The 27,089-nt window shown below is 37.2% G+C and overlaps 1 protein-coding gene across 5 annotated transcripts in view; it reads left to right on the top strand.

Annotated features, from left to right (window-relative positions):
- LOC127862246 (potassium voltage-gated channel protein Shab-like) overlaps positions 1-26,814 on the top strand; it is a 75,983-nt gene extending 49,169 nt beyond the window's left edge. For 3 of the 5 annotated variants that reach the window (XM_052401291.1, XM_052401290.1, XM_052401292.1), the window contains 4 exons: positions 3,082-3,907; positions 11,559-12,686; positions 14,333-15,098; positions 19,651-26,814. In XM_052401291.1, coding sequence (XP_052257251.1) covers positions 3,082-3,907; positions 11,559-12,686; positions 14,333-15,098; positions 19,651-20,537 — 3,607 coding nt within the window. In that variant the 3' untranslated portion in view covers positions 20,538-26,814. Of the gene's footprint in view, positions 1-3,081; positions 3,908-5,990; positions 6,945-11,558; positions 12,687-14,332; positions 15,099-19,650 lie in introns of those variants that run through there. The other 2 variants (XM_052401293.1, XM_052401294.1) reach the window with 2 other exon arrangements.
- Positions 26,815-27,089: the final 275 nt, after the last annotated feature.

Below are 27,089 nucleotides of genomic sequence, written 5' to 3' on the forward strand. Positions count from 1 at the left end.
AATTGCTAAAGTCCATATCATATGTTTATAAATTTTCAGTACTTAATTACTTACACTGGCATCTCTAGCGCCATATATATATTTGACGAGCATAGCGAGCTAGTTCGTCTACTTATTAAGATTACAACATTCTCTCGTAAGTTAACATTGTCGTACGATCGTTTATGAAACGGCACCAGGGTGTTGACACCTTGCGTGACTTAATAGCAAACATGGTAGCTCGGACAAGCTCCTGACTAGACTGCGCGAATGGGAAAGCTGGTCTGAATCTACGACAGCCGCATATTCCATAAAACAGTTTTATGCATGACGCGGTCAAAATGGTTTCTTCTTCTGGCAGGTTAGTTTGTAATAATCCCTTAGTACCGCGAATGTTGTTCTTTTTTCTTCACGGGGAAAGTTTTCGATTTGCTTGCGGCTGTATCTGTTATTAGAGTTTCTTACTGATATCTCTTTATCGTTTGATTTATAGTTGGATCTAATTGTGGTGCTTTCTAGAGTACGTTTTAAAAGTGTGCATCTTTAAATAGAAATAGCCGTAGTTATGAATATAACTTTCTATTACAGGAAACCATGTACGGAAATAGCAAGTTATGTCACAAGCTAACGGTTTATTATTTCACAAGAAAACATTTAAAATAAACATTATTTTATTAGAAGCAAAAGCGTGTCCTGAATGTAGCGCATGTCTTACTTTTCTTCGGTACGTATTTAATTTTTGTACTCGATGAGTAAATCTGCATTTAGAAATCTAACGACGTCAAACTAGAATGCAATTATTATCGTTTCAAGCAAAATATTCACATCCGTTCGAAATAGAGCCAGTGGCATCGTTTATGGCCATATTTGCGACTTAAATCAATACAACAAAAACTGGAAATTCTCTCCAACTTGCCCACGCGTTCACTTTATGAAAGTGACAAGCTGTAGCTATGTGTTGTCAAGAGAAATCTCGGCATTTCTCAGGAGATCTGAGTGCGCTCTTGTTGACTAGCTCACTCCTGTAGGCTTTAAATGGGAAAGCTTGTTAGCTCGTTTTGCGAATACCAAGACGATAGAAGTTGAATAGAACGAGTGTCTTTATAGCAATTAAAGGGACCTTTTCACAGATTTTGGCATGTATTTAAGTTTGCCATAAAATGCTTTTTATTTATAAATGTTAACATTGGAGCTAAAATATCTCCAGTAAAAAAAGAATAAAAAGAATTAAAAAAAGTAACACTCAATTGGGCTCGAACCACTGACCCCTGTAGCAAAAATCTAACGCTTAGGCCACTCGGCCATCCGTGCTTATAAAATTAGTGATGTATTTTATACTTTATATAAGCAATCCTCGTAGTGCCACAAAAAATAAAGACAACAACATAACTCTCCAAATTATTCAATCGTTATGCGTTGCAACGCTTTATAATTTTCAGGTTTTTAAATCGTCTAAAGATGCATAATTATAATGGATATTTTAGAGAATGGTAAATGTGCAGTATTACTTTTGTCCTCACATATATCATTACTTCAACGAAAATTTGCGAATCTAAAACAATTACGTTTTAATTTTGTCAATTTAGCAAAACGTGAAAAGGTCCCTTTTAGGCATTCGGAACTTGCAGATATGCAAGTTGTCAGACTTTCAGACTGAAGACTATCAAGCAGTTCATTTTTCTAGTTTAACTTCAGTGATAAACAGTGAGTTGGCCGTAAAGTAAAATGAACTGAACTTCTGAAGGAAAATGATTTAATGTTAGTTTCTGCTCAGCATGAATATTATATTTTAAGATCTGTAATATTCGTAGGACATTATTTATTCATTAATTGAGTGGGTAGACCGATCAAGGAATCAACTTTCGGATATGTTGTGACTTACGTTGAAGTTAACTTAGAAAATGGGCCGTGCTCTGTGAAAATGGGGTTTAGTGCACGTGCGTAAAGTGTCGTCCCAGATTAGCCTGTGCGGTCCGCAAGGCTAATCAGGGAGGTTACTTTCCGCCTAAAATGGATTTTTGCTAAGAAGAGACTTTCTTTAAACAGAAAATATTATAAAAGCGGAAAGTGTCGTCCTTGGTCAGCCTGTTCGGACTGCACAGGCTAATCTGGGACGACATTTAACGCACATGCATTAAACGCCCTTTTCACAGAGCACGGCTAAAATGTACATATTTGCTAACTCAACCGAGAAAAGATAAATCACAGTATTAGCCCAAAAGTAAACAAATATCGTCTATTTATCATTTCATTTTATATACACCTTATTAATGTTCCTTTGATTCTGTTTTCTGTGTATTTGCAACTTTTTGTCTGTATTTCTATACCTCAGTCAGTACATGCTTTGCTGTATTAAAGTAGGTGTATTGGTCAAATTACCGAGAATTTAGATTTGTATGTTGCTTTATTTGTTTTGTATAACAACTCAAAATTATAATCAACTGGTGTATCTGGTTTGTTTACTTGTGTTCGCGTTTTGTAGCAATCGATTTTCGTCGTAATAGTTCAAGGACTAAAACGAACTGTTAGGAATATGTAAATGTAATGTTGTTGGAATGCTTTAGCAAGTAATCTGTTGTGCTACACAGTTGATGTATTTTTGTCCTGCCTGCAGTACCTGTATGACGGAACAATCAAACCGTAAAAGTTATGATTTGATCATTGAATGTTAAAATGAAGATAGACAGACAGTAAAAACTAGCAACTAGCAACATATGTAAATACTCTCTATCTCAGATGCAGCTATTGTATTAAAAGCCAGTGTTGTATCGATCAATTAGGTCAATTATTCTAATAAATGCAAATACATCCGTCCGGTAATTATCCCCAATGTATAGTGACATCCCGCTTCAACCCCCGCTTGTGGAACATGTGTCAATGTGCATCAATACTTTAGTCAAAAGTAGTGACTCCTATCGCATGCTTTGTTTCGTACTTCATAAAATGTTTGTTTGACAGCTAACAAAAACATTAACACACTGACGAACTCAAGTTAAATCAGAAACATGTGCACGGAAAGTGTTAATATAGGTTAAATTTGCGAATCAATTACTGTACTTCTTTGCGTGTATATACAGCGTTTGTTATCATGTTTTTCCATAGCTCAAGTTCGGGGCAAGGACGTAACGCGGAACTTTCGAGCAACATTTCCGGACCCCGCATCCGGCGCCACCGGGAATCCAGCTGCGGTTTTCCTGCTCTCCCTTCCACGGACTCTGGCGGGCGCAATCACAGGGAGTCCTGGGATAACACTGACAGTGCGAAGTTAGCGATTACACCGATCGTTTCTTCTAGCGCGCCGGTAGCTATACCTGAGAATGCTCAACACATTTCGGGTTACACTTCATCAACAATGACTGCCGATGTCAGTCAGGCTCCGGCGCGGTTTTATCCCTCTGCGGAGGGACATATACCGGATACAGATGCCATTATAAGGGCCAAGGAATTATCGAAACGTGTGATATTAAACGTTGGTGGCACTAAACATGAGGTCATGTGGCGAACTTTGGATAGAATGCCACATACGAGACTAGGAAAGTTAAGATTCTGTAATACCCACGAAAGTTTGATGGAATTATGTGATGATTACAGTTTGGCGGACCAAGAGTTCTTCTTTGACCGCCATCCGCGCTCATTTGCCTCAATTTTGAATTTCTACAGAGCAGGTAAATTGCACATAGTGGAAGACATGTGCGTGTTGTCATTTAGCGAAGACTTGGAATACTGGGGGATTGATGAGCTGTATCTGGAGTCATGCTGTCAACACAAGTACCACCAGAAAAAGGAGCACGTCTTCGAGGAAATCAGAAAGGAGGCAGAAAGTCTCCGTCAACGAGAAACGGAAGATTTTGGGACTGGGCCGTGCGCAAAATGGCGGGAAAAGGTTTGGGACCTTTTGGAGAAACCAACGACATCCATGGCTGCAAGGGTATGTTGCATTTTTGCATTTTTTTCTTTTTTTCAGTTGTATACACTAGTTAGCCTTAATTGCACTTTTTTCGTTCATAGATCTATATTATTGTGAAAACTTAAAACGGAATTCGACATACCGGTACATTTCAAGTTTTCGTTCTATCTATTTCGAACATGTGTAATATTCGTTTGAATAATTTCTTATTTACAAATTAAATCCCACTGATATGCGATTACTATAATAATCTGAACTATACGATTCTACTTCATTCAATGAACGCGAGTTTACGCACCATGTTTACACATATAAAGATTGAAGCTGATATGTATTCATAGATAAAACCAGGTGCATTTGAAGTGTGGTGATAGTAAATCACTTTCCCCACAGCCGTGTATATCAGATATACTTCACCTAGTCAAAATCATACGAGATTCCAGACCCCCACCCGCATCCCATCCATACACATGAGACTCCAGATTGTTAAATACCTTAATTCGTTTCCCAGGTAACTCGGGATTTATTGGTTAAGTGAAAATACGAGCACGGTGTGTTTTGAAGGCGTTTTATTTATGAGCGCAGTTGCTGAATGCTTTGACAAGATATTTGTTCTGCAAAGAATATGAAGCTTGCTTAAAGCGGGTATATACGATCTTGTCAAATATTTATTTATTAATATAAAATGTGTAAAAACTTATTATACATATATTTCAATATAAACTAAAATAAAAGTTAAGAAGAACATGTGTCGAAAAATGCTAAATAAGCCAGATATTTAATTCTGAAATCGAAAAAGGCTGTACAGCCGAATTCGCCAGCATGTATATCATGCATGTACGATGTGAATCTAAATTTAGTCTAACGGTTCATTTGAAATTCCTGCAGCGATATCGATTCATACGACACACGAACACTTACTAAAAAGACGAATGCATCGGTTATTGTAGGAAAATAATTACGAATTATCTTCGTCACAATCGGCTCGGGGCGCTAATTTGTATTTGCTGTATTTTATGAAATTCGTCTTAAATGTATCATTTTTCTTGCATATTGTGTGTTATTATAACATATTTGTATTAATATTTTACAATTCAGCACATATAAAAATCGTATATACCCGCTTTAAGCATCGCTTATTTCTCCATACTGCAATCAATATTCAGAAATTCACGTATATTTTTCTTTTCACATACACATGTCACTCGTATGCTAATTTTAAAGTTACTATTTAATTTTACAACCCAATGATATTAATATTAAAATAGCGTCTAATATTGATAACTTTCGGGCGATTTAACTAGTAGTTTGAGAGCTGTGGTTGTTAAATATTAGTGAAACATGATATTCTGCTCAGTTATTCGCAATCGGAAAAAATGAATACAAGAATTTCAAGTCAATCCTTCATTATATTTTCACGATAAATAATGTCTACGAGATCATTTTGCATGCAACAACATAACATATTAAAATATTGCGAGGAAAACACGCAAGCTGTTATGACGAACAATAACACTCATGGTAGACCGTTGGGATACAATTACACTGTACATCTGTTATGCTTTGATACAAATTACTGTACAATAATGATAATGAATCAATACGTACATGTGTAGCATTCCATTGATTACACACCGCTGATCATGGCTTTGTTGGTATGCAGCTGTGGCCACATTGCCATATCATGATAGTTAATTGGATAGTACTTTACCGCGATTTATTAAGTATCGCATGTAGTGGTATGAAATTCATGCAAAAAGAAATACATAAATGAATAAATTACAATATGTTGTCAATGTTTTATATATTACTGTACCGGCTATAACTGCTGCTATGCCACAACAATCAGGGTTGTGATGGTAATGAAAAAAGTCTTCGGCAATAGGAGGTTTTTGTGTGACGTCACAAGAGGGGTTTTCTGTTACTAAAAATAGATTGGCCGTCAACTTCTCGATCGCGGCCTATTACATTGTATCAGAGTGAAGGTAGTCGGAAGACTTAATACTTACAATTTCACAAAACAAAACTATAAATACCCGTATTCTTTTTTAAGTAAGACTTTAATAAATGATATTTCAAAAATTATAAAACATATTAATTTGAATATAATTATAAGTGATAGTGTTATTTTTCATCAGAGATTGAAATTTAGTGTAAGGAGTGTATCGAATCAGTTATAAAACAAAGCCCTTGAATAGCTCAATACATTTGATTTTTCAATCTTGAAATGTAGTTTTAATTTTCTTTTACATTGAATGAATTTTCGTTTCGTTTACATTGAATGAAAATATTAATAATTTAAGCATTCAAGAAAATTACACCTGCATTTTTTGCAAATTGAACTGTCTTTGCATGTACATGTATATTGAAAACTCTTCTCTAGTGATAATGAGCGATACAAATCTAGCATTTTATGATACCATAAATCTATACATTTAATTTATTTTACGCGTATTTTATAGCCCTACTATGATCAAACCTGATTGCTTGTTTTCATGATGATGTTTCGAACACCGCAGTAACGCACGATCTTTACACGTTATAGCAGAGTTTACATTTGCAGGTGCCCGTTATCGTTAAATACGTTAAGTGTGTAGCACTAAATTAGTACAATATTTTAAATTTATAGTTCTTAAACACTTTATTGTTATGCTTAAACTGGCTAATATATATACCCTGTACAGTTCCTGTTAATCCATTTATGACAAATGTATATTGTTTTAATATGTTCAAATACTTTATGTACGCAACTGTTAAGTATTTGACTTAAATGACTGCTCAATATGCCAAGAGATGACCTGGATGTATCATAAATTGTGTTTAATGACCAGACACGTGTGGTTTATTCAGGGTATATGTCCTCGGGTTTATGACACTCTGTTTTCTTAGTAATTGTCTGGACAGTACCCGATTATAACGAGATAATCGGTTTGTGATGAACAAAGGTGCAAGTAAACACTGGGGTATAAATGCTGTAACAAAGAGTATCCAAATTGGTGTGAACAATTAAATAAAAACAGTTACATTTATCAAGAGGATTTAGTTAATCTTTAACAAGGTAAGTTTTTACAGGCATATAGGTTCAAATCAGTTTCTATATGATGTTTACATTAAATCAACCTATTGTTGTTTATTTTCGTCCTTATTTGTGTTCGTTCATTGAACTGAATACATTCTGAAAGAATTTCAATTTCTGAGTATTTTGTTGTTCTTAAAAAGGGTCGCAAATATGTGTCAAGTAGAGATTGTTATGATAATCTAATCACGATACGGTTCATCCAATGCAAACAATAGCGAAATGGCCGCAGTGTTGACGGCCAAAACTCGAGCATGCGCAAACGTGACGTCATTATCGGAATCCCCAAAACCTCCTATTGTTCCTGCAGCTTCTACATGTTCATGAACTTCTGCATTATTAATAAAAATAATTCACTATTTCTTAAGCGCTTTTAAAGGTGTACTAACAAATTAACGTGTACATTGAAGCGCATAATACACACTCCTATCGTTTGTTTTGTGTAAATACGCAACTGCTAGCTCTGGCATTGGGTCTAGCGCGCACTAATTAAAAAGGTATAACATAGCCCGACTGTTAATCAGCTCTTTCAGTATTGCGGGGGTGAGTGCATGTAAGCGTCTGCCATTATCCCTCCCCCTCCCCAAACACATCTCGTCTGCGCTCAAACAGTTCGAAGGTAAATGTTATTGATAACCAGAAATACAACCATCTGGCATACGCATGTAATGAGTTCATAATACTGTAACGAGTATACCGCCTCACATACTCTGTCAGGATAACTCGCGTTGGTAGTATACCGTTGGTACGTATCGGTACTGAGGTTCCCTCTGATTATAGTTGACCCCGATCTTGAGTTTCTTTTCATCGGGTTCATCAACAACGAAGCCAAATAAAATGTTAAACCATTTAATAATGTGTTATATATATATATATATATATATATATATATATATATATATATATATATATATATATATATATATATATATATATATATATATATATATATTTGATAGTGAATTTTGTTTTCATAGAAGTTGATTTTTCATTATAATTCGATTATTTTTCATTCAAAATGATGTTTTTACTAGTTAATATCATAGCCATACGCTAACCACATGTGCCGCGCTCTCTGAAATCATGACTGAATGCATGTAAAGTGTCGTCTCAGATATACCTGTGCAGTCCTCGCAAGCTTATCAGGGACGACACTTTCCGATTTAGGTCACACCAAACATGAAAACAGTTTACGCTTTTAAGGAATTTATCGTTTAAAGAAGTCTTTTCTTAGCGAAAATCAAGTCTAGGCGGAAAGTGTCGTCCCAGATTTATGATCGTTTTCACTTAAAATATGCAACATTCTTTAACGTCGCGATAGGAAGAGGAGATGTACCAAATTTTGGATAACGTCAGTACGTTCTCACATGTAGTTTTTTATTACTGATGTTATGTCATTGTATTGCCATGCCCCATGCCCATTTGTGAAGCACCGATGGTGCACCTGGTTTGATCGAAAAATAGTATTGCTGAGTTTGTAGTTTGGAATTAACCCATTTATGCCTAGTGGACTCGCCCATCCTTCTTAATTGGATCAATTTATTTCCAAAATTAGGGATGTCTAGTATATTTATTTCTATATTTAGAATATTTCTTACAGAAATTTCTTTAAGCAAACAGCGCAGACCCTGATGAGACGCCGCATCATGCGGCGTCTCATCTGGGTCAATACTGTTTGCCAATGTCTTTTTTTCTAGACGCTAGGAATAAATGGGTTTAAGTAATATATAATAAATTATGTAATTGTTTAGCTGTAAATCTTTAACATTTCAGATGTACCTGTATAGTTTATTGTAAAGGATTTGTTACAGATACATTTAATGTGCAATTAATAACGTGAAATAAAAGCATGAAGCAATTCTATTATGAAATCTTCAAACAATATTTAAACAGTTCGCAATCGAACTGGTTGATTATGTGACATGAATTGCTCTGATTTTATTCAGTGACACAATTGCCCATTTAAAACATTTTAGATTTGCAATATCTCCTTCACATTTTATGATTTTAAAACATACATGGTTATTTATATGAATATATGCATATGCACTGCTTTATTTTTTACACATAACCTGTTTAATTTATTGACATGAGGTAATATTATAATTTTGAAATATTAGTTTATTCACTAGTGGTAGCTTTTAGAAAAACACTTGCAGTCAGAAATTTGAATGTCTTCGCACTTTTAATGATGACAGCATCTGCGTAGTAGGTCTTACCGATTATGCTATAAGCGTAGCTATATTGTTTTTGTCAGAGCTTTTGCAAAAGAGAGTTTGACTTATGACTGTTAAATAAGAAGCTGTAAACAAAGATGTATAAATAAAACATACATTAATTCGTTTATATTTAATGAACATCTGCACATGTTTAAAAATGCCTTCTATTATACAAAATGTGAAATTAAAGCGACCTTATGTCTCATCCCCAGTTAATATTGGTACGCGAAACGCCGCCATTAGTTCAGTAAACAATTAAATACATTTGTTCTTTATATATATCTTGACTTTGATATTTTACCATAGAGGCACGGCATGTGTTTTCTTTTCCTGTGAGAACAAGCATGTTGTGGTTGAACATTTCCAGTTGTAAATGATTTATTTCAGTTTGTAGATTGTCGCAAACGGTAAAGAGGGCTTGACGGCACATTTTCCTCGTTGTCTTAAAAATTTCAGATCCCGCAATCTAGACAAAAAAAAACGAAGAAACTAAAATCCGCATAACTTTGTTTGAATATGTTATCCAGCGTTTTTTTTCAATCTGTACTCCTTTCCCGGAAGAATTTGTATTTATTGCACGACAAGATGTCAATTGTTTCACCGGATCTTTAGCGGTCATCCGTTCCTGTATTTTTATCCTAAAACACTTAAAGTCTCTATAACGCTCAAAATCAACGAACATTTCGTAAAGTATTTCGTAAAATAAAGTTAACACCTTTACAATCAGTGTTCCTTATAGCAATAGCCACACTTTCAACGCTAGATGTGGTATGATTACATAGATTTTTTGTAGATACAAAATGCTCGTTTTTATTTATTTGTGACACAATTAATTCCATTTCAATTTCCCGCGAATATATCTATTCATACAACACACGAACGCCATGTTAGTGTTATGTGTCGTATGAATAGATATCGTTGCGGGAAATTAGAATGGAAAAACAACGAGCATTTTGTATCTACAAACATCTATTTTACCAGACCACATCTGGCGTTGAAATTTCGGCAATTGCCATAAGGAACACCGATTTTAATTGGTTTAGTTTATTTTTACGAAATATTTTGCGAAATTTTCGTTGATTTTGAGTAGTAATGTTACTTTAAAACCGTTCAGTTGATATATCACTGATGTTTTTTTCAAACGCACACGGATAGTGTTTACCGGCTAGCACATGTATGATTTCGCTTCTTCAGTTTTATTTTAACGCCGGAAAAGGATACAGTTTGATTTGAAAATGTCTGGAAATGTATTCACCAAGAAGGGAACACGCTGTAGATTCTCCATTTTACATCGTGGCATATACAACACACAATTACTTACTGTATTGTTTACGAGTTACAAAACTCCGGTCCGGTATGTATGCTTGATCAACAGTGTTCTCCGTGGAAAAATGTATTCCGTGTAAACACCAGTTGTCAAACGTGTAAACTGTGTTCTCCGTGTAAACACGAGTGACTAATGAACGATGATTTGTGTTTGTAAGATCGGTTGAACATTGTAAGATCGGTTTAGCATGTATTTTCTTGAAAAAAAAAGCAAATTAAGAATAAAGTTAACATAAATGTCAGTACTTCCAAAGTTGGAAAAGCTGTATATGTATTTCACGAAAAGCGATGGAGTGATGAAACAAAAACAGTAACATATATATTATAAACAGGTTTGAATCTTTTCTCCAATAAAATAAACATATGAGGATTAATCGAACTTTGTTTGGGAAACAGTATACCAGTATATCTACATCGAATTTCTGACTATTCGTGCATGTGTTTTCCTGTAAGCATCACGATTTGCTGTAAATTTTATGAAATGTCTTATATTGCTCTTCTTCAACTTTTTTGTAAGACCATGTCCTATTTCAAATGCTTGAACTCATAATTACGCAAAAATCAGCAGGGATAACTAACACCTATGGCGTATACTCTCACTCTCGTATACTTCGTGAGTTTTTTGCATGTTTCCAATCGTTCCGCGCAATAAAGTCCGAATTTCCCCACAATGTTTATAATTTAAACCGATTCTTATGTCAATATATTAAGAAGGTTATATGCATTGATTGCATCGCTATGAACTCAGTATAATATGAAACTTTCGCGAACATGAAAAGATGAATGCTAATCAGTATGTTCTATTTGGCTATTTGGTAAGAGGACAACGACAACGAGCGAGGCATGGTATTGTTATGCGCATGTGGGGGTTAGAGGGTTAGGGTAAGAGGTAGGATTAGGGTTCGGGTTAGGGTTAGCCTTAACCCTAACCTTAACCCTAACCCTAACCATTGCCCAGGGTTATCCCCACATACCATGCCTCGCTCATTGTTGCTGTCCGCTTCCCGTTCTATTTCAGTGGTGAAAATTCGTTTGCCATCGTGTTTTTCAGGTGTTAGCAATAGTGTCAATTCTCTTTATCGTTCTCTCGACAATTGCGCTCACGCTTAACACCATGCCTCAATTTCAAGAATCAAAGTACGTTGCACATACTGACGCCGATGGGGCTAGTATTCCGGGTAAACAGGAAGCTGTAAAGGACACGTCTTACGAAAATCCTGATCTTGCAATTGTTGAAGGTGTCTGCATTGGGTGGTTCACACTCGAATACCTTGCGCGCTTTTGGGCCTCGCCAAATAAATGGAAGTTTTTTAAGGCCCCTCTAAATGTCATTGACTTGCTAGCCATATTACCGTACTATATTTCTCTCGGCCTAACCGAGACGAACGAAAACACTACTGCTCAGTTTCAACATGTGAGAAAGATTGTGCAAATATTTAGGATCCTGCGGATTTTACGAATCTTAAAGTTGGCAAGACACTCGACCGGGTTGCAGTCTTTAGGGTACACACTGCAGCGCAGTTATAAAGAGCTAGGTTTACTTTTAATGTTCCTTGCTATTACAATTCTGCTGTTTTCAAGTCTTGCCTACTTTGCGGAAAAAGACGTGGCTGACACAAAGTTCACCAGTATTCCTGAAACGTTTTGGTGGGCGGCAATTACTATGACCACTGTTGGATACGGTGATATATATCCGACGACAGTTTTGGGCAAAATAGTAGGTAGCGTGTGTTGTGTATGCGGAGTTTTAGTTATTGCTTTACCGATTCCAATTATTGTTAACAATTTTGCCGAGTTTTATAAGGATCAGATGAGGCGGGAAAAGGCTCTTAAACGCAGGGACGCACTCGAAAGAGCGAAACGGACCGGTAGCATCGTTTCATTTCATTCCATTAATTTGCGAGATGCGTTTGCACGAAGCGTTGACCTTATGGAGGTCAGCGTTGACGCGGAACGCAGAGCGGACGGGGAAAGCATTGATAGCAAAAATGCCAGTCCGCCTATGTATGTGGCGAAACAGAGCAACGACGGTACGAATAGTTTCTCTGGCAATGAGAGCACGGACTACAAGCGTCTTCCGGGAGCTGCCAATCCCAGCAAGACGAACCTGATGGACGCCGACGAGGAGTCCATTCAGCGGATGACGTCGTCACAACCAGAGCTCAATGCAAGTATACAGGTAAGCATCATCACCGCATGAGCTGTTTTTGGAATTTAACAAATTTATGCCTAGTGGACTCTCCCATCCTTCTAAATTGGATCAATTTATTTTCAAAATTAGGGATGTCTAGTATATTAATTTCTATATTAAGACTATTTCTTACAGAAATTCCTTTAAGCAAACAGCGCAGATCCCGATGAGACGCCGCATCATGAGGCGTCTCATCTGGGTCTAGGCTGTTTGCCAAGGCCTTTTTTCTAGACGCTATGCATAAATGGGTTAATTATACATGTATAGTATTATTATTAGTAATCTTTAGCACATTATCAAATATACAGGTACAGAACAGCACAGCATGAGTTGTTTTGGACAATAGTATACATTTATAGTATCATTATTATAAGTTATCTTGAGCACATTATCAATCATAGTTGTTTATAATTAACTTGAAGCATGTGCTACTTTTAACCCATTAATGCCTAGCATCATGAAAAAAGGCCATGGCAAACAGCGTAGATCCAGATGAGACGCCGCATAATGCGGCGTCTTATCAGGGTCTATGCTGTTTGCTTAAAGGAATTTCTGTAAGAAATATTCTAAATATAGAAATAAATATACTAAACATCCCTAATTTTGAAAATAAATTGATCCAATTTAGAAGGATGGGAGAGTCCACTTGGCTTAAATGGATTAATTTTGTATGCGTTTGGGCTGCACATTGGCATTGTTCACTGCATCAATTTGTGTTCCCTGCATATTTTCTCTTTGCTTTCCCGCTGTGGGTAGTGTTATGAATATTTATATAACATTGCCAAACACATTTTCTTCATAGACGTCAGAGTAGCTTTCTTTAAACCACGTAGATTGCATGTGGTTCTGTCTTTGTATTAGCCCCGTTTTGGGAAAACTGGGCTTAATATTTGTACTTTAAGTTTCAATCTAATCTCGGACAACACTTACCGCCTGAACTGGATTTTCCCTTCTTTAAGAAAATACGATAAAAGCAAAATATGTCTTCCCTGGTTAGCCTGTGCGAATTGCACACGGTGATCTTGGACGAAACACTACGCACCTGCATCAAGCCCCGTTTTCACATATATAGGGCGTGTCTTCCCTATAACTAACTCATAACTATAACTATACTGCTATTAAAAACTAGTAAACAAAACGAAACAGTATAAACACCTATTAAAAACGCTCATGACCGTTCGCTTCAAGGTTAAAAATACTTCAAAATAAATGTCACGTTTATGATCAGAAGTCTTTGCATATATAAAATACCTTTTATGGGCCTAAAAAGCTATCTTTAAATGGGCATTTGCTTAATAGCCTTCGCGATCAAAATAAAACTAAGAATAATGCGATACAACGGTTGATACAATTTTTAATTCCAGGTAAACAATGAAGGAGAACTCTGACTACGTCAATACATTTCCAGTTTTCGCGTGTGTTATATAACTGTATACACTACCCATAGCCAACGGGAACTATCAGAGCTAAATTATGCACACGTTTTAGTTCTTTTCGTCGAGTGTTCATGATGATTAAAGTCATGATTTCTAACCTGCTAGGACAGTCGGTTTAGCTAGTAACACGAACGGTTAGAAGCATGCTTTGTTCGAAGCACTTGTACAAACTATAAACACTGTATATCACCACCACAGGGCACTGGGACGAGGCAGACCTCATCCATAGACCAGAGTGTTGTCTTGAAACCTTGCATTGAGCTTCGGACACTTGCACGCCAATATAGCACCGCCAGCAGTAGTGACACTTACACGTCTTGCATGACTCAACAGCCGACCAGCCCGTGTATTAAAGGGCGCCAGTTGAATAATAACAATAATAATAACATGTATCACAGTATGGATTATCACTATAGAAACAATATCTATATTAATCCGATGGGCGAGTGTCATAGTTTCACCGTTTTGCCAACATGTAATATAGCCAATACTCAGAGCGCTTCCAAACCAACGCACTATAATAAGTTTGATTTCAAAACCAATTCATTAGACCGTAATGATAAATGTGATACTGAGAATACATGCATAGAGCGCGATGATAAGTTTGTTGACTCCAGTGAAAGACGAGCTAAATGGCAGCGCGTTCACTCTCAACCTCCGTTGCAGGGTGGAGGCCGTTACCCTAGCAACGGATCAAGTGATCTGGCCTGCAAAACGGGTGAACGTCCTCAGGGCGGTAGCCTTAAACGTCACAGGTCAGAAAACTCCAACGAACGCCATCTCCATTTCGGGGATGTCATAGAACGCACATTCTCCTCCACGGATAATATACGCGATATGCAAGCATTACCGAAAACAAAACTGAAATTCCGAAAAGCCGTTTCCCTGGCGAGCAAACTGCATGGAAGTCCATCGACTGGGCGAAAGCTTGCTAATTACCATCTAATCGCTAACCCTAAATCAGGTATGTTAACATCATGGTTAATGTTGTGGTTTTGTTTAACTAATATTCATATAATCGTTAATATCTTATTTATGTTGTGCGTTTGTAATTTGAAGAGCTATGCATGCAGTTAACGGATGCACGGAAAGCAATAAAATAAACGAATTCACAGTTCTATGTTTTAATATAATAAGGGAATGTATTTATTATAGTGTGTATTAACTATGGAATTGTGAGTACAGATGATTAAGTGAATGATAAAGAAAGTGGGAAAAAGTAATCGCATCGCTGATTGCCCGTTTGCATAGCTCTTTGATTCACGCACATTTGAACCTTGCTATGAACACGGGGTTTAATGCATGTGCGTAAAGTGTCATCCAATGTAAGCCAGTGCAGGCCGCACAGGCTTATCAAACACGACACGTTCTGGCCAACTTTTCGCTTTGAAGAGACTGCCTATAAACGAAAAATACCATATAATCGAAAAGTGTCGCCCCTTATTAGACAGGACGCACGTGCATTAAGTCCATTTTTCCACGTCTTGGCTCATTTTGTATTTTGTGCATCACGTCTGTGCATTTGAAAATGCTTTAATGAAATACGTGTTTACGTTATGGTTGGATCGAAATGTTATGCACGTTATAAACGTTTTGAAATACCCTATCATGGGCCATTTGTTCTCTTGTATAATATAACTTTCTTGGCATGTACATTTTACTATACTTTATGGCAAACGACAACAGTTTGCTTTCTAATTGTGGGAATGCCGATATTTTGAGAGACATAATGCACCTCGGCGACTATATGTAATCGATTTCATTGTCTGTATATCTTTCCACAATGGCGCCTACTAGTCCACCTATAAATGTCAGCAATTTATCACGCAAATATTCTCTCCTGGATCAATAAATATCCCGTATTAATCTCGGTAGTCTACAAGTGAGTTTTAGACACTATAATTTACTGGAAATGTATGCTTTTCGTGATTTACAATTGCATTGTAGTGTATTGCAGCGTTTGACTTACGCTGTTCACAGTCACGTATGTTCGAAAGAGAACATGAACATAAGCGTTTCATGATTAATTATCGTTCATTCAATTTCAAAGTATTCAAAGTATATTTATTTAAAGAATAAGCTCATAATTAGTTACAGTTACGTTTAACGATAAAAATAGAGATTAAAAAAAGGTTAAAAACATCACATATTGAAATCACATGGTTACGCCAACTAGTGTTGACCACACGTTACAAGACATTACGTCATGCGAAAATGGGTTTTATGCCATGGACTGCCTGCATAGCACCAGACCAGCCTGCTCGATCGCGCAGTCTGGTCAGGGCTACTCAGTCCGTCATGCAAGAGGGCGTGGGTTTCATTAGCGGACAGGGTAGCTCCGGACCAGACTGTGTAAATGCAGACAGGGACGCTCCGGACCTGACTGTGTAAATGCCGCATGTGGCATAAGCCCTATGTACGCATGTTCGGATAAATCTCGTCTTGACCATTCCATTTCATTGAGATCTACCTGATTAATTAATTAATTAGTTGATGACAGTTGATATTGTTAATAAACACAATTTAAGACATGTATGCCTAGCGTCTAGAAACAAGGCCTTCGTCTGCGCTGTTTGCTTTGAGGAATTTCTGTAAAAAAAAGATTATAAATATAGAAATAAATATACTAGACATCCCTAATTTTGGAAATAAATTGATCCAATTTAGAAGGATGGGGGAGTCCACTAGACATAAATGGGACAATAGAAAGGGTTTGTCATACTGACGCTAAACAGTGTTCATGAAACGGCAACTCGTTGAAAAACGTTGGAGAGATGCAGTAAAAATATTTTAATATGTGTTTTTTGAAAGTACATTTTCCCTTAAAGTATGTACAACGTTATTTACAACACTATCTTATTCGATTGTTTGATTGAAATTGAAGTGTTTTGTTGCTGTAGTTTCTATTTCATATTTGAGCAAACACGAAATTAAAGCAATATACTATTATGTTACATTTTTTCTTTCCTCAAATTAAGTTATGTCGGAATATGTAACTTTCTTTCCCTTCAAAGTTGGAATGCGTTGCTGACTATATTGCGCGGAGGTCTGAAAGCCTAGTCTTGCTTATAATGACGATATTTTGTTTATTACGACGTCTGGTATACAATATTCATAACTGTGAGCACTGTGAATCAAATATGGAATTGAGCCGCGTTCTGAGAAAACAGGGCTAAATGCATGTGCTTAAAGTTTCGTCCCAGATTAGCCTGTGCAGTCCGCACGAAAATCAAGTTAAGGCGGAAAGTGTCGTCCCTGATTAGCCTGTCCGGACCGCACAGGCTAATCTGGGATGAAACTTTACACACATGCATTAAGCCCAGTTTTCTCAGAATCGCGACTTTATGATTGTTTTGTTAACAACAGAAAACGTAGTACATGTACTTAGTTCTCTCGTTCATCCTCGCATTCACATACCAGTAAGCGTTCAGATTATTTACTTCAAATTTATTTAAGGCGATATCTTGCAAAATTGGGCTTGATTTATGTGCGAAATGCATCGTCCAAGATTAAACTGTGCAGTCCGCACAGGTTAAACAGAGAAGACAATTTCCGCTTAGACTGGATTTTCGTTTAAAAGAGACCTCCTTTTAACGAAAAATTCCATAAAAACCGGTAATTGCCGTCCATAAATAGTCAGTGTACAGGTTAATCTGGGACTATACGCGCAAGAATTAAGCCAGGTTTTCCCAGATATCGGCTTATTTTAATCGGTTCAACCGGGAGCACGAAGCGCCGCACGGGTAATTGGGTTAAATTGGACACACATTTATATCTAGTGTGCTTCTTTTTACAGATGAACGTTTTTTGCTGAACTGATGGAGCGAACCTGTTTTTGTTGATAACTTGGAAATCACCACAGGTTAATAAGTCGATGGTGTGACCTTATATGGGATGCGAATGCTTAAGTTATGGCTATGTTACGATAATCGTCACAGTATTCGTGTGTTTAACCATGAAAACTGAGATTTTCGAAAACCCACTGAAATATGGTTATTATCACTGGAAATCAAAATTATCAATATTCTCATTTAATAGTTGTGGCATTTTATTATAAACAGCATACGTAAAGATAAATGTTATGCTATTATCAATTGCATATGCCATAAATGCAGCAACTTCGCACCGATAATCCCGCCCTTACATTTGCTGCCAACATCATAGTGTTTGAATAAATGATAAAAGTATGTAATATGGATAATTCGTTTCCTAAAACTAAGTGCTTGTGCACTATACATGTAATTATCAAGTAAAGCAGCAAGTTAAGGGTTATGTGTCATTTACTGTCTGTTCCCAGCTTCTTGTAGGCTTGCCCTAATTTGCTTTTTACATTAACAACCGTATACATGTGCAAAGCCCGCGGGTTCCAACCTTTTTGCACTCCGGCTTATTTGTAATTGGTGGCGTCTTTTGGCTCCAGTGTAGCCAAACAATCCAGATCCCCAAAATTCCTCTGTGTCATATACTGTTGTGAAGGAAAAGAAGACGGCATAAATGTATTGCAGTTGATGTAGTTTATGCGGTTATGCAGCCATGTGTTTTGTGGCTTAACTTGTTTTATGTTCTCTGCCATGAATGTGGTCACACCAGCAAACTTATATCCTGTGTGCTCTGTCTATCCAGTAGCTATATCGGACTAGGTCCTCCTAACGCGGCAAGTTATTGCCATATTGTTTGTGTGCCAGTCTTGTCCACCAAGATAATGGGCATATTTCCAATTATTGAATTGCATTTTTTATTTATATTCGCCCTTTTAAAAGTGTTCAATCCAATTCATGCATAATATAAGAACTATAGAAATATGAACGTGCATGTATTATGTCTGTGTAATCAATACAATTATTCAGCGTGTAAATAAATAAACACTGTTTCGAGTATTTCAAGTGCATGCAATAATTTAAACACAAAATAAGTTAAAGGTGCCATATATAGTGGCATACAAATAATGCTGAAAAAGCTCAGTGTTTCGCAGTTTAAATTGGATTCTAATAACGAACTGTTGTATACGCAACTAGGCTGTTATTTGGTTTATATTTATATGAGTTGATGGATTTTCAAAGGATTAAAATACACACTCAGTGTATATTCGTCATGTCTGTATATTATTTTACATTAAATCACTATATATAGAATGTATATGAGTCGTGTTCTGAGAAAACTGGGCATAACGTATGTGCGTACAGTGTCGTCCCAGATTAGCCTGTGCAGACCGCACAGGCTAATCAGGGAAGACACTTTCCGCCTAAATTGCATTTTTGCTAAGAAAAGACTTCATTTAAACGAAAAATGTCACAACAGCTAAAAGTGTCGTCCCTGATTGCTAATCTGGGACGACACTTGACGCACATGCATTTTACCCAGTTTTTCTCAGAACACGACTCATATATTAATACGCGTATATGTTAAACGGGGATAATTTTAATGAAGCGCCTGAAGGATAACATATGCAAAGTCCAACGCTGATAAGTTTTTCATTTTTCTTAGAATTTAATAAATTCTCCTGTGCATATTTTCAGGGTCCGGTTACGTGACCCACTACCTAGTTCCTGTAGACCAGTCTAACACACCTATGCATCGTTCGACGCCTTCTCTAATGGACATTCAGCCGCCACCACGAAAATCAATCCTTAAAAAAGAAACCTCAATAAAAAACGAAACAGACAGTCTCTTGGAAGCCAAAGAAAAAGTTGTAAAGTATAATACAAACAACTGGAACTGTGATATGAAATCACCTCAAAATATTCCGCAAAATACGTCAGCCAAATCTGTAAAGTCGTTTGATGAATTGGTTAAAACCAGTAACACGTCTGAACATCAAAGGTCAAACAGTTCCCATTGGAACAATAACATGTTTAGCGAAACGACTGATAAGACTAAGTTAGACAATTTAACGAATGAACCAAAACAGCCACCGCCACAGCAACCAACAAAACAACAATCGTCAGACTCCTGTACTGATGACAGTCAGCTAAATACGTTTGACAAATCCGAGGACGATATCATGTTTAGTGACAGCATGGCAATAAACGCGTTCAATACGGGCAAGCAAAATATATGGCAAAACGCCGACGTTCACGGGATAATTTCTTGGCAAACAGACACCAGTCCTTCCGATAATCTGGAAAATGATGACTTCTTTTGCTCGTTTTCATTAGACGCTACTCCTTCAGAAGAAAACGAGAAGTCGTTCAACACCTCCGCTTCGTTCCCGCTCTTTGACGTCGACTCCGCAAATGACGTGAATGGAGACCCAATGAACACAAGACTTATTGACCTCGGAACTGCGTCTAGTTTCCCCAACGAGGAGAAACAAAACATTAAGGGACCTCCTCTGGAACAGCGACCCCAGCGAATTCAGCGGACACCTTCGAGCGAGTCTTCTTCTCTCGGCGCAAGCGGATAGCTGAGCATGCCCAGTGCGGACATGGTTAAGTCATCTATGACTGGAGCTCAGCCTCGGTTTGTTTGTTAACGGATAAACTCTTCATTATGCTATTAAATAAGACGTATAAAATGCAATCTAGTTTATTTTTTATGTAATATTCTAGGTTAGAAATAAGCATCAAGTTATTTGGTAATTTATCACATGACTTAAATAATTTAAGGATAAAATCAACTACGATTTGTATTTATCGAATATTTGATCTTAGGCAACTATTTACAGTGTTTTATACTTAATTGTATTTGTTTGTTCATGTAATTGTTAAAGAAAACGATTGATATATTACTTGGTTTTTATGATGTAATGCTCGTGATATGATTTTTTACAAGTACAAGTTAGTTATAATAGCGCGTGTGTACTATTCGATTTGAAAATATTAGTTAAGCGATTTTAAAATTACAACTACTGTGTACATGAATGTAGTTATGTTCTGAGATACTTACTTGTAGTATTTTTATGTACGTCTGTATTTTGGTGCGTTAAAGCGTATAGTGCATGATATATTAAGATGATTATATATCAATACATAATTTTAAGCTATGTTTTAATTTACTCTATTAAATAACGATTTTGTGCGTGGTGTAAATATTAAATGTATGCTCCAGAATTGAAATAAAAATGATTAGATGTCAGTAAGTGTCCCAGTTTAGAAAAGTATAACAAAAAATAACGTGCCAGTATTAGCGATTATTAATGCATAGCCCATTTTTTGTTAATTTAATATTCCTGTCTATATACTGGTATGTTTAATAAATGTCAAGTTTTGTGCTTGTCTAGACTATAAGAATATTAAGCTCTTGAAATAGGCTTAAATTTGGTTTTAAATGTAAATTCATACTTACGTTTAACGAAATGTTCAAATTGGTGAATATATACAAAATGCAAGTACACATCAAATGCAAATGTATTTTTTTTTATTTATAATTTAGAAAAAAAGTTCCGTTTTTCGTAAACACAATCCTGGAAATTGCCATTTAATGTAAACTAATTGGAAAACCGTGTTTTTTGGAATGATATGTAACTGTTTGGTATTGGCTTAAATGAAAATGGAACAACAACCATGAATTCAGCGCAACGCTTTTAAATAGATATATTGTTACAAATAATTTTATTCCAAATGTTTTGTGGAAATGAACCGATAACTATTGCATCTGAAATTTAAGCTTATTTGCACATTGTTCACCTCCTTAAAACTTACTTATTTTTCAAAGGGAGTTTTGTAAACGTTTGTTTTGTGAACCAGACAAAGGGATACTAGAATTTGATTTACATCGTTTTTTTTATATCGATTGGCATCAACTCTTAAGCAGCCTCTGGGAATCTCTCACAGAATTCTGGTTCCAGCGATTAGATTTCTCAGACGACACTGCGACATATTTGGTTAACCCGCCACCGAAATTACATACCATATACTTACTTGGGGAGAGGGGGGGGGGAGTTGGAATTAACGCTCCCTTGCATTGTCGCTAGTAACGACGAAACTGTCTTGCCCTACGGTATCGATTTTAATATATATCGCCATAGCAACCAGCGGTTCGAGCATTAAGGATTATAATGACAGTCTTTGAAAACAGAAGCTAGGAATGGGAGGCGTGTGAGCCACTTTGGGACGAAAGCGAAATAAAAAAGCATGCATAAAAATAGGCGACAGTAAGCTTGATGCGCCAAGATTAATGCGCCGGGAAATGTGGCGCATGTTAAGCTTTCTTCAGCTGTTCGAATAATCTGGTAATCTGCGGAAAAATTGTGTATTGTTGATTTTTTTTAATTAAATGCATTCAACAGTCACTTCAACAATATAATGCTATCAGTAAAGGATTGATTTGACTAATTATGAGCTATTATTTTCGTTAATTATGAGTAAATTTTTTCGTTAATGGTTTACGGTTGCACAAAATCCAGTCATGATTTAAACAAATCAAATTGCCACCACAGTTTATCGAAGCATACGTATTAATATTACATACAGCATTCGGCACATCATATTAGTGACTAAACATATGAGACGCGTTCTGAGAAAACGGTGCTGAATGCATGTGCGGAAAGTGTCATCTTAGATTAGCCTGTGCAGTTCGCACAGGCCAATCAGGGACGACACTTTCCGCCTAAATTGGATTTTTGCTAAGAAGAGACTTCATTTAAACGAAAAATGTCATAAAAACGGAAAGTGTCGTCCGTGATTGGCCTGTGGGGACTGCACAGGCTAATCTGGGATGACACTTTAATTACATGCGTTCAGACCAGTTTTCTCAGAACGCGACTCATATAAATGCGTGTACAGCGTTTACAGCAGTATATCATAGCATATGTAAGACGAGTTACACGGTTTAAGTACCAAATCATGGGAATATTTGTCTGTTTGTAGAAATGCTACATCATTTATTGTATCAATTAACATCTAGCGCTAGAATAAATAAATTGTTCATTCTTTGTATAGCATACATATTATTCCATGTATTTATGTATATAGCTGCGGAATGCAATAGTTCAGTTTGTACACCATATCCTGCTCATTGGCTCACATATTTGCGGACATGTTTGTTTATCCTGTACGCTGCGGTAAGTAAGGATCTGACAGCTTGCTTGCACCATTGTTACGGTTGCTATGGTAACCCTTATATCGTCATGTATGTTTACAGCAAAAAACAAAAGGAAACATGAAACACAAGTTATCATTATACCCCCCACAAACGAAGTTTAGGGGGTACATAGGAGTGACCTTGTCGGTCGGTTGGTCGGTTGGTCGGTCGGTCGGTCGGTCGGTCTGTCGGTCGGTCCGTATTAAGTGTCCGCTCTTTAATTCAAGTAGTTTTCATCCGATCTTCACCAAACTTAGTCAGAAGTTGTATCTACATGATGTCTAGGCCAAGTTCGAACATGGGCCTTGCCAGGTCAAAAACTAGGTCACGGGGTCACTTAGTGCGTTTTAAACATTCAGCATGTTGTCCGCTCTCTAATTCAAGTAGTTTTCATCCGATCTTCACCAATCTTGGTCAGAAGTTGTATCTAGATGCTGTCTAGGCCAAGTTCGAACATGGGCCTTGCCGGGTCAAAAACTAGGTCACGGGGTCACTTAGTGCGTTTTAAACATTCAGCATGTTTTCCGCTCTCTAATTCAAGTTGTTTTTAACCGATCTTCACCAAACTTGGTCAGAAGTTGTATCTACATGATGTCTATGCCAAGTTCGAACACGGGCCTTGCCGGGTCAAAAACTAGGTCACGGGGTCACTTAGTGCGTTTTAAACATTCAGCATGTTGTCCGCTCCCTAATTCAAGTAGTTTTCATCCGATCTTCACCAAACTTGGTCAGAAGTTGTATCTACATGATGTCTATGCCAAGTTCGAACACGGGCCTTGCCGGGTCAAAAACTAGTTCACGGGGTCACTTAGTGCGTTTTAAACATTCAGCATGTTGTCCGCTCTCTAATTCAAGTAGTATAAATCCGATCTTCACCAAACTTGGTCAGAATTTGTATCTACATGATGTCTAGGCCAAGTTCGAACATGGGCCTTGCCGGGTCAAAAACTAGGTCACGGGGTCACTTAGTGCGTTTTAAACATTCAGCATGTTGTCCGCTCTCTAATTCAAGTAGTTTTCATCCGATCTTCACCAAAGTTGGTCAGAAGTTGTATCTAAATGATCTTAACGCCAAGTTTGACTATGGGCCTTGCCGGGTCAAAAACTAGGTCACGGGGTCACTTTGTGCGTTTTTAACATTCAGCATGGTGTCCTCTCTCTTATTCAAAAAGTTTTCATCCGATCTTCAACAAACTTGGTCAGAAGTTTTATCTAGATGACCTGAAGGCCAAGTTCGAACATGGGCCATGCCAGGTCAAAAACTAGGTCACAGGGTCACTTTGTACGTTTTACACATTCAGCATGGTGTCCGCTCTCTAATTCAAGTAGTTTAAATCCGATCTTCACCAATCTTGGTCAGAAGTTGTAACTAGATGATGTGTAGGTCAAGTTCGAACATGGGCCATGCCGGGTCAAAACCTAGGTCACGGGGTCACTTAGTGTGTTTTAAACCTCACCATGTTGTCCGCTCTCTAATTCAAGTAGTTTTTATCCAATCTTCAACAAAATTGGTCAGAAGTTGTATCTTGATAATGTCTAGGACAAGTTTGAATATGGGTCATGCCGGGTCAAAAACAAGGTCACGGGGTCACTTAGTGCGTTTTAATCATCACAATGTTGTCCGCTCTCTAATTCAAGTAGTTTTCATCCAATCTTCACCAAACTTGGTCAGAAGTTGTATCTAGATGATGTCTAGGTCAAGTTTGAATATGGGTCATGCCGGGTCAAAAACTAGGTCACTGGGTATCTTAGTGCGTTTTAAAGCTCACCATGTTGTCCGCTCTCTAATTCAAGTAGTTTTCATCTAATCAACACCAAAATTGGTCACAAGTTTTATCTTAATGATCTCTAGGACAAGTTTGAACATGGGCCATTCCGGGCCTAAAACTAGGTCACGGGGTCACTTAGTGATTTTTTTAACATTCAGCATGGTGTCCGCTCTCTATTTCAAGTAGTTTACATCCGATCTTCACCAAACTTGGTCAGAAGTTTTATGGAGATGACCTTAAGGCCAAGTTCGAACATGGGCCTTTCTGTGTCAAAAACTAGGTCAAGGGGTCACTAAGTGCGTTTTAAAAATTGAGCATGGTGTCCGCTGTTTTTTTGTGAAGACGACATGCAAAATATTATGTGTCAATGCGGCATGTGGGGGTATTCGTCACGTCTGTGACAAAGCTCTAGTTTGTTAGAACAATACTCGTGGGTATACGGACACGTTTTATAGAAAGTCTAATGTTATATTGTCATACTTCGTTCGATGCAGGGTAATCCTTTATAAATGGGCCGTGCTCTGTATAAAAAGTGTTCAATGCATGTGCGCAAAATGTCGTCCGAGATAAGCCTGTACAGTCCGCACAGGCTCATCAGGGTCGACACTTTACGTTTTTATATTATTAGCTCATCTATTTTTTGAAAAAAAATGAGCTATTGTCATCACCTTGGCGTCGGCGTAGGCGTCGCGTCCGGTTAAGTTTTGCGTTTAGGTCCACTTTTCTCAGAAAGTATCAACGCTATTGCATTCAAACTTGGTACACTTACTTACTATCATGAGAGGACTGGGCAGGCAAAGTTAGATAACTCTGGCGTGCATTTTGACAGAATTATGTGCCCTTTTTATACTTAGAAAAGTGAAAATTTTGGTTAAGTTTTGCGTTTAGGTCCACTTTTCTCAGAAAGTATCAATGCTATTGCATTCAAACTTGGTACACTTACTTACTATCATGAGGGGACTGGGCAGGCAAAGTAAGATAACTCTGGCGTGCATTTTGACAGAATTATGTGCCCTTTTTATACTTAGAAAATTGATAATTTTGGTAAAGTTTTGTGTTTAGGTCCATTTTATTCCATAAGAATCAAAGCTATTGCTTTCATACTTGCAACACTTACTAACTATCATAAGGGGACTGTGCAGGCAAAGTAATGTAACTCTGACTGGCATTTTGACAGAATAATGTGCCCTTTTTATACTTAAAAAATTGAAAATTGAAAATTTGGTTTTGTGTTTAGGTCCACTTTATTCCTACAGTATCAAAGCTATTGCTTTCATAATTGCAACACTCATTAACTATCATAAGGGGACTGTGCAGGCAAAGTTATGTAACTCTGACTGGCATTTCGACGGAATTATGTGCCCTTTTTTTCCTAAGAAATTGAAAATTTGGTTTAGTTTTGTGTTTTGGTCCACTTTACCCCTAAAGTAGCATAGATATTGCTTTCATACCTGGAACACTCGCAAACTATCATAAGGGTACAGTAAAAGGACAAGTTGCATAACTCTAATTGTCATTTTTACGGAATTATGGCCTAGTTTTGACTTATATGAATATATGGTTAAATGTTGTGTTTCGATCCACTAATTTACTTCTTAAGTATCAAGGCTATTGCTTTCAAACTTCAAATACTTTCATGCTATCATGAGGTTACTGTGCCTGGCAAGTTGAATGTTACCTTGACCTTTGAATGACCTTGACTCTCAAGGTCAACTTATTAAATTTTGCTAAAATTGCCATAACTTCTTTATTTATGATTATATTTGATTAATACTTTGACAAAACTACTCTTACCTGAAATACCACAATAGACTCCACCCAAACCATCCCCTGTGCCCTCCCCCCCCCCCCGAATCCCCCCTATTTTTTTTTAAGATCATCTCACGAATGACCACCACACCCTCACACTTTACCCCCCCCCCCCCCCCACCCCCCCCCCATTTTTTTTTGAAACGGTTAAAAAACACAAATATTTATTTTTATTATTTTATGTTAGAAATACCTTCCAACCATCGCACCCAAGAATCCCCACCCACCCCACCCTCCCCCCACCCGAATCCCCCCTCCTAAATTTTTTTTTTTTTTTTAAGATCATCTCACATATGACCACCACACCCTCACACTATACCCACCCCACCCCACCCCATCCCCCCCATATTTTTCTT

This window comes from Dreissena polymorpha, chromosome 16 (genome assembly GCF_020536995.1).
Source record: "Dreissena polymorpha isolate Duluth1 chromosome 16, UMN_Dpol_1.0, whole genome shotgun sequence".
Taxonomy (NCBI): Eukaryota; Metazoa; Mollusca; class Bivalvia; order Myida; family Dreissenidae; genus Dreissena; species Dreissena polymorpha.